The sequence below is a fragment of the Prunus avium genome, chromosome 3, assembly GCF_965620075.1.
Source record: "Prunus avium chromosome 3, drPruAviu1.hap1.1, whole genome shotgun sequence".
Classification (NCBI taxonomy): domain Eukaryota; kingdom Viridiplantae; phylum Streptophyta; class Magnoliopsida; order Rosales; family Rosaceae; genus Prunus; species Prunus avium.
Genome location: NC_142286.1, coordinates 33,298,170 through 33,312,796, shown reverse-complemented (window position 1 = coordinate 33,312,796; position 14,627 = coordinate 33,298,170). Strand labels below are relative to the sequence as shown.

The window sequence follows — 14,627 nt, the reverse complement described above, 5'->3', positions numbered from 1 at the left end:
AAAAGAAACGAATTAGGATTCCACTCAAGTTTGATTTTGGTTTTGAAAACAATTAATTGAAAACAACTAAAAATAACGAAACTTAGGAGCTTTTAGAAAAAGGATTTAACAATGAACAAAAACACCAAAGCATCGGATTCAGCCATTAGTTATCTTTTTCATGTAATTAGATGCAAGCAATCGATTTCACAAGTTAACTGACAAAGATTCCCTACCTAAGTCGTACTTAGCGCACTTAAGTCAAGTTTTCCTAAATTATGATTACTATCCGTATTATGGCATAGGTCTTCCTAAATGTAATTTATCCGAATTAAGGCATAAGTTAAGCACTAGAAATGCATTACGATCAAGTAATAAATTTGCAACTCAAAATCCCAAGGAGCAAACAAAACATGCAACCTATTAACTCTAGCACATAACCATAACCTTGAGGCAAACCCTAGAGGTGATCAATCAATATAATTAAACAAATAAATCCAAATTAACCAGAGATTTAGAATTTGTCAATTAAACTTATAAAATTGAAAACTTAAACATCTAACACATGAATAATTAAACTAAGGCATCCTCCTAGCTTTGCCGAGTGTTCTCGCTAGTCATGGTCATTGGATATGCATCATAATATTCTTAAAAGAAAACATGAAACAAACTAAGAACACTGAACTAGGTGTAGTCGTCAACTTCTCTTCGGAATCGCCTTTCTCTCTCAACTTTGTTGGTGAATGGATGGTGGCTTCTCAATGTGTGTGTGTCTTATAGCACAGAAAAGAAGATAATTTATTAGATTATTAATTGCGATACTGCCAAGCACGAAGAAGTTAACATTCGATTCTTTACAACCCAAAAACTCAATAGCATATATTCAGGAACAACTTAAGAGTGTTTGTTATGGAGTGAAAAACCTATATCCTATCGGTAACTTATAGAGTGAAAATATAATATCTATTACTATTAGGTCATTACTTGAGTTTTTATTGTCCCCTTTTGATTTTTTACTTTTCCAGAGTTATTACTCGTATAAAAATTTTAGCATTTTCAAGTGTAATATTTGTATCATACACGCATGTATGTATTTTTTAATAATAAATCCATTTTCTGTACACATTTTAAAGACTCGTTCAAATACAAATTTTTTAACAAGAAAATGTACAATACTTGTATTATACACGTATATACGTATGTTCATGTTTAATACATGTGTTTTTTACAAAATTTTCAATAATACACACAAAATTAACTTATTATACACATAATTTTCACATATTATTGAATAAAAATAATATATATTAAAAAGTTAAAAATATATATATATTAAAAAATTATATAGTGACCGAACTTTTCAATTGTAATTTGCCAAAATTTTCCGAATAAAACATGTACGTATTTTATTCTTATTTTTTCCATTCCGTATTTTACTAACTATGAAAGAATATGATAGGCTAAGATTACTTCTTATTTGTTGTAACAAAAATGCAAGATGGTGATTTTGCAATTCTTTGCTAACCAAAACAACAATTTCAAACAAAGATTTATGGGTATAGTAGTAAGAGAGGTGGTAGTATTCTTCATGTAAAGTGTTGTTTGAAAAGTGAAGCAATTACCAAGAACACTCCAATTCAGCATGCAATTCTCTATGACAAATAATGTGTGCAGTAACAGAATTTAGTAGCACTCGAGAGAACAAGTTAGATCAAAGGCAAACATTCCCACCAAAAAAAAAAAAAAAAATTGAACTCTCAGATTGATTTAATGTGAAATTTCTCTCTCTTCAATATTTGCTTTTGATATGTTGAAACTAGCAAATTAATATCCATAAAGTATAAACTATAGGAGGGTGCTTTTTTTTTTTTTTTCAAAAAACCGGCCATACCTTTTAAATTTAATCGGCCATACCTTTTTAATTTAATATATTTAAATAGTATAGCCGGGCGGCTATACTATGGTCTTTTTAAAAAAATTAGTATAGCCGCACAGCTATAAATGTTTTTGACATGAGGCTGCCTAAGCACTAGGCGAGTCCTTTTTTTTTTCTTTTTTAAAAAAAAAATAAAATAGTATAGCGCGGCTATACTGGGATTTTTTTTATTTTATTTATTTATAAGTATAGTATAGCCCTATTTATATTTATACTGGGATCCTTTTTTCTTTTTTTAAAATTCTTTTCCCCGATTTTCTTTTATCGATAAGGGTAGTTTAGAGCATTATCCATTACTATTAGGCCATTACCCGAGTCTCTATTGTTCCCTTTTGATTTTTTACTTTTCTAGAGTTATTACTCGTATAAAGAATTTAGCATTTTCACATTTAATACTCATATTATACACGTATGTACACATTTTTCAATAATACATCCGTTTTCTGTACATGTCTTAAAAACTCAGTAAAATACACGTTTTTTAAAAAAGCAAACGTACAATACTTGTATTGTACAGGTGTACGTATTTTTCATGTTTAATACACGTGTTTTTTACAAAATTTTAAATAATATACACAAAATTTTCACATATTATTGAATAAAAATAATATATATTAAATAAATTAAATAAAAATATTATATAGTGGCCGAACTTTTCAGTTGTAATTTGCCAAAATTTTGCCGAATAAAACACGTATGTATGAAAGAATGTGAAAGGGTAAGATTACTTATTACTTATTGTAACAAAAATGCAAGATGGTGATTTTGCTATCTCTTTGCCAACCAGAACAACAATTTCAAACAAAGATTTATGGGTACACAAGACATTCAACCCTAGCACACAAGGAGATTATAAATACATAGCTACACAAGACATTCAAGTTAATTCTAAATTCCTCTCTCAACGCTTTCTCACCCGAAAAAACTCTCTCTCTCTCTCTTGTTGTCGCCCCCTCCCTCACTTTCTCTCTCACACGGCTAAGCACCACCACACATAGCTAAGGCCACCCGGCTCTCCCCGTGAGAGAAAACTCCATATTTTAGCTATTGTCACATCTTTATCAAGATCTAATTGAACTAACTTGGACATCGGAGGGCATTTGGCCAACACCTCCCGGGTTTGGTCTATTTACTCCTATTTATTTCGCATGGATCGAGAAAGAGAGAGAAAGAAGATCGAAAGTCGAGGAATCAACCCGTGAATATTCCAGTGCGGAATTTTGCTCAAACAACTGTTACGTGTTATTTCTAGTTTACATATTATAATATCGATGAAGATTGATATATCAAAGACCTAAGGTATATGATATTGACAAATGAACACTTGTGTGGATTTATAATATCACATAATATCAAATGGTCACAGAGAATCTTTTCTTAGTGCATTAATATATATTTGTGTTAAACTTAAAAAGTAGTATATTAATAGTAACACGGTCGCACCAAACAATTTCTCCATTGCTACTGCCAATTGGAACTATGTAGTGGATGATGTGGTTGACCACCTCTTCGAGAGTGCCTAGAAAGACAACACACACATATATATATATATACAGAGAGCTTCCATTGAGGGATCCCTCAAATAAGCTTATTTGAGGGACACCCCTTGTAGGCCCCACTCCGGATTGTATTTCACTAATCCAAACCGTCTATTTTGTAGATACTCATTCAAAGATCATCTCTACAAAAAATCACTTGAATCCGATATCATTTGACCACTCAATTGTGTTATTGAAATTTGAGTACTTTCTTGATGCACCGTTGTTCGTTGATTTTGTAGTACACAATTGGATATCGAAACGGTTTCCAATTTGTCTAATTTTTTGTAAGGATGATCTATGAATAAAGACCTAAAAAATAGATGGTTTGGATCATTGAGAAAAAAATTGTAGGGTACCCTAAATGGCGTCCCTCAAATAAAATTATTTGAGGGATCCCTCAATAGAAGGGGACTATATATATATATATATGGCGTCATCAACTTTCATTTAATAATTGTGAATAAAACAAGTTCAATTTTCTAAATAAGGATGGAATACCCTGGAAGAATCATGCCGACTCCTTGTGGTAATATTTCAAAAATTACCATTTATCCATAGGCACACACTTGAAGTTAACTTAAAATCAGTAATTACTATATATTTACTGATCATCTTGCTCACCGTCTCTTTACACCAAATAGTAATTTCATATTTTACTTGTACTTGGGCATGCATGCATGCAGCAGTCGAAAATTAAATTTTAACACTGAGGGCTTGTTTGGTAGGGAGGACTAGACGAGACTAGAAAAATGTCAACATTTCATGTGCATTGAATGTATAGTATGGATATGTTGCCTAATTTAAAAGAAGAATGAGGACTATCTATAAAAAGTTGATGAGTAAAACATATTTCCCTAATTCCCTTGAAATAAATAAACTTGTGTTTTAATGGATCCAATGCTAAGATCAAATCCTGAAATGGATACCCAAGAAAAAAAAAACTTGGTCCCAAAAAGAAGCTTCTCACAAGAATGGAGTTGAGTAACTTAAATTAACGAGTATTCTCATTTGTAGTGTCGGTGCATTAAAAATTGGTAGAATTATGAGGGATAAGTTCACGAGCATTCATGTAAAATGACGATTTTTCCTCTGAAGCATGAAATCCAAGGAAAATTCATGCTGAGGTAGGCACTTGAAACAAAAACCGTTTACAAAGCCGCTGTGCTCTCTCGAAAATATTCTATAAATAAATTGGTTCAGAGGCCACATGGCAGCACCAAACCCTCTTTGCTGAGCTCAACCTAAACACACGTCTCTGTTTACTCTGTTTCGGTAAAGGCTAACTGAAGTGATAACTGAGACAGTGCACTGCACATGCACTCTAGCCTATGTGCCTTCTTGTTCAGTAGCCAAGTAAGTACTTGAGACCTCACAGCTGCGTCTTGTTCTCATCAGCCTAATTTAATGGCGTTTTGTGATTTACTGGGCCCTCCTGCATTATAAATAAGGCCAAGCAGACAGAGCGTAGCATTGCATTGGAGTTAGGTCTCAGATAAATATTTCTATATCTATCTGTGTAGCTTCTGCTTGTGTTGTGCGGCTTTGTGAGAGAGAGAGAGAGCAGTATGTTGGTGAAGAAGAAGATGAAAATGAAAGGCTATGGTTTCGTGTTTGCACTTGTTCTCATCTTTTCCTCAGTGGCAGCTGAGATAGTACCCCAAGATCATGAGAGCAAAGGTTTCCCTTTTTTTTGTTTCATTATTTCTTGTGATTTCTTACAAAATTGAAGTGTGAACATGAGAAAATCACTAAATTCAAGTTTAACAAATCCTGAAATTGATTTTTATTGCATGGTGTGAAGTCCACATCTCATAAATCTCAATTTATTTGTTTTATTTATTTTCAAATTACAACTACAATTTTAGGCTTCACCTTCACATGTTTGAATTAATACTAGCTAGCTGAGCTCACAGATGAGTTGAAAATTTTGAGTACCTACTTGTGATGTGTGGCAGTGGATGGGGCAGAGAAGACGGTAGATGATTGCATTCAGTACGACGGCCTTGGTCGGCGCGGACGGTGTGGAAGCTCCGCCGCCTACGCTCGTGAAGAAGCCATGCCAGAAACACGTAAGTTTAAATGGGCATGCCATACATATGTGTATCTTTTTCCCGATATTTTCTTTTGATAAATGAAACATCTTCTGAGATAGTCCCATTAATTCGGATCATTTTTATCCCTAATCCACATATACTCAATAAGCTTTACAAAGTAATTTTGTTTTTCCTATAAAACAAGATTATCATAAACTTATGACTTTTAGAAAGTTCATTTGTGCAGACAGCGTAGCAAAAGAATCAGAAGCGGGAAATCATGAGATTTACAGCTTTGACAATCACCATTTTGGTGGTCATCATGGCGGTGGTGGAGGTTATCATGGCGGTGGTGGTGGTCATCATGGCGGTGGTGGTGGTCAAGGTGGTGGTGGTGGAGGACAAGGAGGTGGTCAAGGCGGTGGCGGTGGACAAGGAGGTGGTCAAGGCGGCGGCAGCGGACAGGGAGGTGGTCAAGGCGGCGGGGGACAAGGTGGCGGACAAGGTGGCGGCGGACAAGGAGGTGGAAAAGGCGGTGGTAAAGGTGGCGGACAAGGAGGTGGTGGTAGTGGCGGACACGGGGGTGGTAAAGGAGGTGGTGGTGGCGGACAAGGAGGCGGCGGTAAAGGTGGAGGACAAGGCAGTGGAGGTGGTAAAGGCGGAGGTGGCGGACAAGGAGGTGGTGGACAAGGAGGTGGTGGTAGTGGCGGATATGGGGGTGGTGGTGGAGGACAAGGCGGCGGCGGTAAAGGCGGTGGACAAGGAGGTGGTGGTAGTGGCGGACACGGGGGTGGTAAAGGAGGTGGTGGTGGAGGACAAGGAGGCGGTGGTAAAGGTGGAGGACAAGGCAGTGGAGGTGGTAAAGGCGGAGGTGGCGGACAAGGAGGTGGTGGTAGTGGCGGACAAGGGGGTGGTAAAGGAGGCGGTGGTAAAGGTGGAGGACAAGGCGGTGGAGGTGGTAAAGGCGGAGGTGGCGGACAAGGAGGTGGTGGTAGTGGCGGACAAGGGGGTGGTAAAGGAGGCGGTGGTAAAGGTGGAGGACAAGGCGGTGGAGGTGGTAAAGGCGGAGGTGGCGGACAAGGAGGTGGTGGTAGTGGCGGACACGGGGGTGGTAAAGGAGGTGGTGGTGGCGGACAAGGCGGTGGTAAAGGTGGCGGACAAGGCAGTGGAGGTGGATACGGTGGAGGGGGTGGAGGATACGGTGGAGGTGGAGGTGGCGGAGGATACGGTGGAGGTGGTGGATACGGTGGAGGTGGAAGTAGCGGGGGTGGCAGTAATTAATGCTAGCAATAGAAAGGAAACCGATGTGACGGGCCAAATAAGGCTAGCTTAATGAACCAAGAATAAAAACTATGTACCTACTTAAACGAGGGCCAAGTGTATGATCAAGTGTAGAGAGGAAAACATGAGTGAGAACTGGGTTTGTGGGTGTTATATCAATATATCTATGTTCCATAACCAAAAATATCCTCAGTGGACGCAATATATGGAACCCCTTTTATAATATATTATATATATAATGCATATTTTATAAATCCGTTCGTGTTTTTTTTTTCCTTATCGATGGATTGTGATGCATGTTAATTAAGATTAAAACTTGTGAACTTTTATCCCATGTGTTTGGTAAAAATTATGATGAGTCTGAGTTTGGTGTGCAACCATGTAACATGCAACACTTGAGAGCAACACCATGAGATTGTGCCAAAGACGCAAGATTTATGGGCTAGCTTGGTAGAAATCAAGGACAAACTACTAACAGTTCATTTTCTAATATTTTTTTTTCAACGGTGCAGTTAGAGGCACTGTGTGCCATGTGATGAGAGTAATACGGATGCCTCCTCTCCCTTCTTTTTCTTTAGTTCAAGTTTGAATTGCGGTCACCAACTCTCTTATCCATCTCCAATTTTTAAAGGGGTGGGTGCCAATTTGACCCTGTAGTCTTTTCCCACTTTAAAGGGGTTGATAGACAAACATAATTAAAGGGGTTTGTCTACTATTCAAGATGTGTTATTATGCCGACAAGTATTAATTCAGTGGAAAAATGATATTGATTTGCATATTAGTAATCTCAAGTTCGAACTGCACTATTCATCATGCCGACATTAATTTGCATATCAGTAATCTCAAATTCGAACTGCGCTATTCATCAAGCATGATAGTGCATACCAACAATAGATAGGTTAATTGTTACCAAATTTTGACCAAATATATGGATATTGAAAGGGAGGAAGATTAGACCAAGACAATGAAAACGGTGGACAGATGTCACCCTTTGTCCAATAAACAATTCCTCCAAACTTGTAACATCCAACGAATTATACATATATAATATAGCACATATACCTATTCCCTCAAAGCTTTTAATTATTGCTTGACAATCTTGTATTTACATTGTTCCCTAAATCAAGCTCGTTTCGTTGACAAGATGGAAACCAAAAAGAAGAGCCCTTAAATCTTCAACTGTTGCAGCAGCAGAAGCAGCAGCAGCTGGAAGACAAAAAGAAGAGCCCCAACGTGTGAAACAAAAAGGGCCTTCCAATCCAACCTCCTGGTCCTGGCCCACCTTTGAGAAAAAAAATTAAAAGTTAAAACCCACGAGCTCCTTTGAAAACAACATCAACGGGAAACGCTCGTCATCTTCTTGGGAACAACTTCTCCACGCCCTCTCCTTCCCATTTGGCCTTTTTATATCTGTCTTTCACTCTCTGTTTCCTCCATGTTTTTGGGTTTTCCCTGAGCAGCAATTGAGGACCAGAAGCTATGAAGATCAAGAAGAAGAAATTGTCATGGTCTCTGAGAAATGAGTGCTCTCAATTGCAAGAAGAAATTACTTAGTTTCTTTTGGGGTGACATTTATGTATGTCTAGCTTTTTGGTGTGAGTGTTTCCGGTGGAGAATTCACCGGGCAAAAGATTTAGCGGCGTACATGGGAAAGCCAGGCATTTGTTCTTCTTCTTCTTCTTGTTCTTCCGCTTTCATCTTGTTTTAATTATTTTTTTCTTGTTATATTTATATATGCATGCACTTTTTATTTTTCTTTTTCTCTGTCTTACAAGTGCACCAATGGTGATTCTTGATAGAAATGAAATAAGATTTGGCTGGTTTAATTTCCCAGGTCTTTCTTTCTCTCTCTCTCTCTCAAGTGTCTTCAATTATGAATTAATATATTCTTTTAGCTTATATTAATTTTTATATATCTAGCTAGGTATAGATACATTGCCCTTGAGTCTTATGCTTAAAAGTCTAATATTCTTCGGAGATCTGATTAATATTATGATCATGAACAAGCAAAACTGAACCTTCGTGGAATTTTCTTCAGTTTTGTTTAATTAGTTTCTTAGATAATTAGCTGGTTTTGTTGGTGAGGCATATTGTTGTTGAGCAATATTATAATCATATTCAAATGGTTTTGTTGCTTTTCATGAAATTATTGAGGCTTGGGTAATTACGTGACATAATTATTATTTGAAGGCCAACAACCGTTTAAAACAAGTAATTATTTCGTCCTTTTCAACCTAATTTACTCCATATTTTTCTTAAACCAATGGTTGGTAGAGGGGCAAATCAGTGGGCAAATTAATTATAAAAAAGCACTTCCGGCAGCATACGTGTATAATGTAATTTTGTTGTTGATGTATTGGCACGTCGTAAAAGTATTTTGTAAATATTTTATCGTTTGTTATAAAAAGAACATGTTATATTAATAGATAACGTGATCTTGTCAAATATGTAGATGCATATTCGAATTATGTGCCAGAACTAGATATTCATTTAAGAATCGCACAATTAATAGTTTATATTCACAGTCCGAAAAGAGAGAACAATTATATATTTATCTTCTAAATAATAACATGTTATATGCAACATGTATGTTTTGGTTTATGGTTTTTCATATTACTTCTAAATGCTGAAACTGAAAACTTACCCTCTGTTTGGATAAATGAATTGAAAATTACATAGAATTCTAAAATGATGAAATTTAGATTTCCATCATTACAATTTCTGACAATTGAAAGTTTCAGTGTTTGAATTTATATATGTCGAATTTTGTAAATGACAGAATTTTGTAAATGGCACTATGGAAATTGTGAAATGATACTTATTTTGGTGAAAATTAAACTCAAGAATTTGATGTCTCAATTTACATGATTTTTTCCGCTTGCGTCATTTAATAAATTCTGCGCATTAAGTTGTCAAATAAGAGAATTGTCAATTTCTCATCTTAAATTCTCGACTTTTAACTAAATTTCGAATTATTTTCCATCATCTAGACGGAAAGTAATATCATTGCAAATTTGGGAAGGCCACGGGGGAGTGAAAAACTATTTTGACTTGAAAATTTTGAGGCGTTTCAGGTGCATCAATGCTTCTTCTTGTAGGTTGATAAATGGACACCTGTTAATTTTGAGACATCTTTTTTGAATGGGATATAGAAAATAAATAAATAATCATACTAAAATAAAACTTGGTAATTGTTTTGATAAACCGTGTCGGAAGGAAAAGCTCTTTCAATATTACACGGCTTGCATTGCGCCCAAGGCTCGACGTTGTTGATATAATTTGACTTCTCCCCCTTCATTTCTTGGTTAATTATGTATTCTATCTAATTTAGCTGTGAACAAAACGTTGTGATTTAATTAGACTCAATTATTTCTGTGGTTTAGGACAGTGATTAATCATTATATTATACTATAAGTTTTTTTTTAATACAAGCGATAGTCTATTATCATTGATATGTATATATATATTTTTAATATAAGGGGATGGAAATTTATCACACACACTTCTAAGGTACTATGCGGATTCGAACTTGAGATCATTAATTTGTAAATCAATGTCAATTTTTACTGGCCGTTTATTACTATATACTTTTAGTGTGCGTAATTAAGGTTCCATCTGTGCAATATTTTAATGGCTGTAAGAGGGTTTCAATGGAGTCGCTTAATTTGATTGTGGTTTATGGGGAAGTGAGTTAGTGGAATTGGGAGACCTTGAATCGTCAACGACAAGAATGCCTTGGAAGTTTGTACTTGATTAAGATTGGTTAACTTAAACTAACTCCCACTTTTTTCATCTTTGACATTACTAAAAATTTATATGCACGTGATTTGCTCTACAAGGAGATATATATATGCACGAGGCTTTCTAAATTAAACTTCGTCAAAGAAAAAGATGACATGAGAGAGCTAGGAATTCAATAAAGAAAATTTTCATTTTCATGGGTAAACACAATATAGTGCTTGAAATTTACGAATGTATTTTAGTTTATATATTTGAATGTAATAAGTTAACGGATCAAGTTGACGTTTAAAATTATCTCACATAACATGACACGAATACCCCAAAATACGACATACTACCAAGGCCAAATAATGAAAGGTACTTACTCAAATTGGTGGTGATAAATGCCAATTCCTACAACCTCAAACACTAGCTCGATACCTCACCCACTCTAAACTCCGGTTAAGTTCCGTATGAACTCCTAAGTTCAAACTCCACACTTATTTGGACTCTAAGAAAGAAAGTAAGTTTTTCTTCTTTCCTTATAAAAAAACAAATGAATTAGAACATATTGCTTATAATTATGTGTTTATCTCTCTCGTTATGTGATAAGTTATGTGGTCAAAGACACGGATGATATATTTTAAAAAAAATTAAAATATATACTCATTACAAATGGCCTAATTCATGTCCCATAACACCTGTGCCTACAGTTGCATGGGCTTCTTCCGAAACGCATGCTCAAGAGCAGTTGCATGGGCTTGTCCCCAAGTGGAGCCGAGAAGACAGATTGGTGGTTGAAGAAGATGACAGTGATAATAATAATAATAAAAAAATATTCAGTATTTGTTTGTAATGGTCAAGAGATCTAGTAGCCATAGTCAACCACTAGTTCAGCTTTTATGCCATGAATTACTGACCCTCTAGCAGTGAGTGTCGTGACACCAAATTTTGGAAGTATAGGAAGGGTTCTATTCGTATCCAGTGAAAAGCCTAACTAGCTTACAAGGGAGATCACGAGCGGTTCAACAACTTCAATTTGTTTGAATTGGCTTGAACACAATCCCCCACAAAGTTCTGCTAACTAATACATAGCTGTAGGGAAATTTGGAAAAAGAATCTTCCTTTTGAACACATTTAAGATTTTTTTTTCTCAAATTTTTTTTTTTTCACGATTTAGAGATATAGTCACTCGAAGGCCCTCCGAACAACACTAAAACTCCTTGAGAGGTTAAAAATCTAAAAGTTGATAAAAAGGGAAACTTCACTAGTTATATATATAGAGTAAGCTCAGTTGAGGGATTCTTCAAATAAGCTTATTTGAGTGACACCCTTGTATGGGCTACTTTGCATTGTATTTCATCAATCCAAAATGTCTATTTTTTTAGATATTCATTCGAAAATCATCTCTGCAAAAAATCACTTGAATCTGATATCATTTAACTACTCAATTAAATTATTGAAATTTTAGTACTTTCTTAAAGCACTGTGTTTATTGATTTTGTAGGACACAATTAAATATCTAAACGGTTTTCGATTTGTCGAATTTTTTGTAAGGATGATCTATGAATGATAGACCTAAAAAATAGATAGTTTGGATCATTGGAAAAAAAAATTTATAAAATACCTTAAAGAACGTCTTTCAAATAAAATTATTTAAAGTATCTCTCAATATAATAAAATTATATATATTATATGGTAGGGTCGTGGGCTCACGTAGGCTTTAAAAATGGATCAGCTTGATATTTTGTTGTGGGGCTTTCATACACTCGGTCACGAACTGATGTTCCTAATTAAAATTACTAAAATAATACGTTGTCAAGAGGATTGGATCAGTGCTACTTGGCCTAAGATTATTTGAAGAAAAAAAAATAAAGGTGATGCAGAGTTGGACAATTTAGCATTTGAAAATTTCACAATCTCCTTTACAGAAAAAGTGGTGGATGGATTGCAAAGTGCAAATCATGTCATATGTAAAATAAATAAATAAATAAATTAGAACAATTTTAGAACTGTAACAATGAATGACAGGAGGTTGATTGCTTGCAATCTTTGTCCAGAAGAAAGCAAACCAAAAATGTCAAAAAGTATACAGAAGAATTATTGACATATTTACTTATCATCAAGAATAGATATTGGAATTATTTTAGACAGAGAAGAGAAACTTTTCTACAATTTTCTTTGCACGGGATTACAACGATACGATACGGAGATGGTAAAGTCTACATGAATCATCTAAAAGTAAAAACTCGTATGCAATCTTTGTCCACAAGAAAAGCAAAACCAGTAGATTTGTTGAGCAAATAAATGCATTGGGGCACCGGTGTACAAATGTGGTAGCAATAATCACGGCTTGGTGTGTATGCCCTACATCATTATTGAAATCTATATGCAATTGAGTAAGAGTTATTTTGGCATTTGAGATGGTGACTTTGCTTAGGCCATACAAGTTCTCATGTTTTTGCATATGGTCTTGTCTTTGTTGTAGAGGAAGGAAGTAGGTGATAACACGTGTAATACATGCAATAATCCAACATCATTGATTGGTTGAACACAAAGGGACCACCCCCCCCTCCCATATCATTGATTGCCCTTTTTTAGTGGTAATTATTTTGGAATTGTTTTAGATGCTAATCTTGTAGTTAAATTTTGTATTATATCAGCTTGAAAAGAGGCGGACACACTCTCTAGGTCAACTGACCTGACCTAACCGGCCTATGCTCTCACTTTTGTACCATTAGTGACGGCTTTGAGTAGACATTTGAAACCTAATTACAATAACTAATGTAGGAGGATTAATGCAGGTGCCTTGAAGCCTTATTAAAAACATCATTAGAGTAGAGATATTATGTTTGGTAATTCCTCCATGGTTTCTTCTAGTTGGTCCTTATGCCTTTGTCTGAGAATGCTAATGTGCTTTATTATTTCAAAATTTAAAAAAAAAAAAAACAAGAGATGGCCATCGGTTTTTTCCCTTGTGGGACCCACAAAAGAACCGGCCCAACTTCTTGTATTCGTAACAATGGAGGCCGGCCCAGCACCCAAAGGTCCCAAAACACGTACACATGTCCTGCTACGAATATGCTGAAACTAGTTGCGCTCCGAAGAGCAAACATCTAGTGCTTCGGTCGTATTTCATATCCCGTACAGCCGCATCATCAGCACACGTGTGAAGCCTTCATACCACGACCACAACGTCAGCTTACGTGGCGTTGTCTATCTTCGGACACGCTCAGACGATCAGGATCAGATGTCAGACGCTCGCACGTGATATCAACCTTCCTTTTTGGCGCGCTTAGAGGGAGTGGCCCCACAAGGTAGGCCCCGCGACTTCCAGCTCACTTGCACTTCGGGCAATTATTTTGCGGGGCATAAACAGTTGAACAGAAATGCCCTGTCTCTCTCAATTAATTACGGATATGCTCCTTCTTCCCAACTATGTCAAACTAAAAACGCGCTTTTCTTGTCGACTCCTCAACTTTGAAATTTTTTAGCTCTTATTTATCTTAATATCGTTTTTTTTTTTTTCACTTTTTGTCAAAAGTTAATATATTGATGCCAACAGGGATCTAGCGCAATGGAACAAGGTCTTGACTTGCAAATCGATGGTTTGAAGATTGAACTGTCATGACATCTTGATAGTATGTTTGTGAGTTGTAATTTAAACTATCACTTATATTAAAAAAAGACAATATATTGATATTCTACCACAAAGTAATTATAGAACCAAGTGTCAATTTCAAATTAATGAAGGCGCTTTGGATTAAAAACAAAGTTTAATGAAAGTAATAAATTAAATGGGCAAAGAAAAAAAAAGAAAACTTCACACATGTCAATGGCATAGAAAGCAAATTCATCTCCAACCAAAAATAAAAATCACCAACTTCCTCTCAGTTGTAATTCCCTCTCTATGTTTCTCCTTTTATTTTGATTTCCATTTTAACTAAAACTCCCTTAAAACCCCAAAAATATAAAAAGGGTAACAAAATAACAAAAGAAGAAGAAAAAAAGAAAAAAGAAAGACAAAACTCAGTACACAGTGTGAATGTCTCTCTTCTCAGTGTCAGCTGGCGCCCCAATTACGTTCCAAAAATATATTTATAGAGAGAAATTTGAAAGGAAAAGACCCACAAAACT

The 14,627-nt window shown here is 35.6% G+C and overlaps 1 protein-coding gene across 1 annotated transcript; it reads left to right on the top strand.

The window, feature by feature from the left end:
* Window positions 1-4,906: 4,906 nt before the first annotated feature.
* LOC110770203 (uncharacterized) lies at window positions 4,907-7,024 on the top strand. Its single transcript, XM_088251232.1, has 3 exons — window positions 4,907-5,133; window positions 5,412-5,525; window positions 5,737-7,024. Exons 1-3 carry the CDS (start codon window positions 5,022-5,024, stop codon window positions 6,768-6,770), a joined length of 1,260 nt encoding a protein of 419 aa, XP_088107358.1. The 5' UTR covers window positions 4,907-5,021; the 3' UTR covers window positions 6,771-7,024.
* The last annotated feature ends 7,603 nt before the right edge of the window (window positions 7,025-14,627 follow it).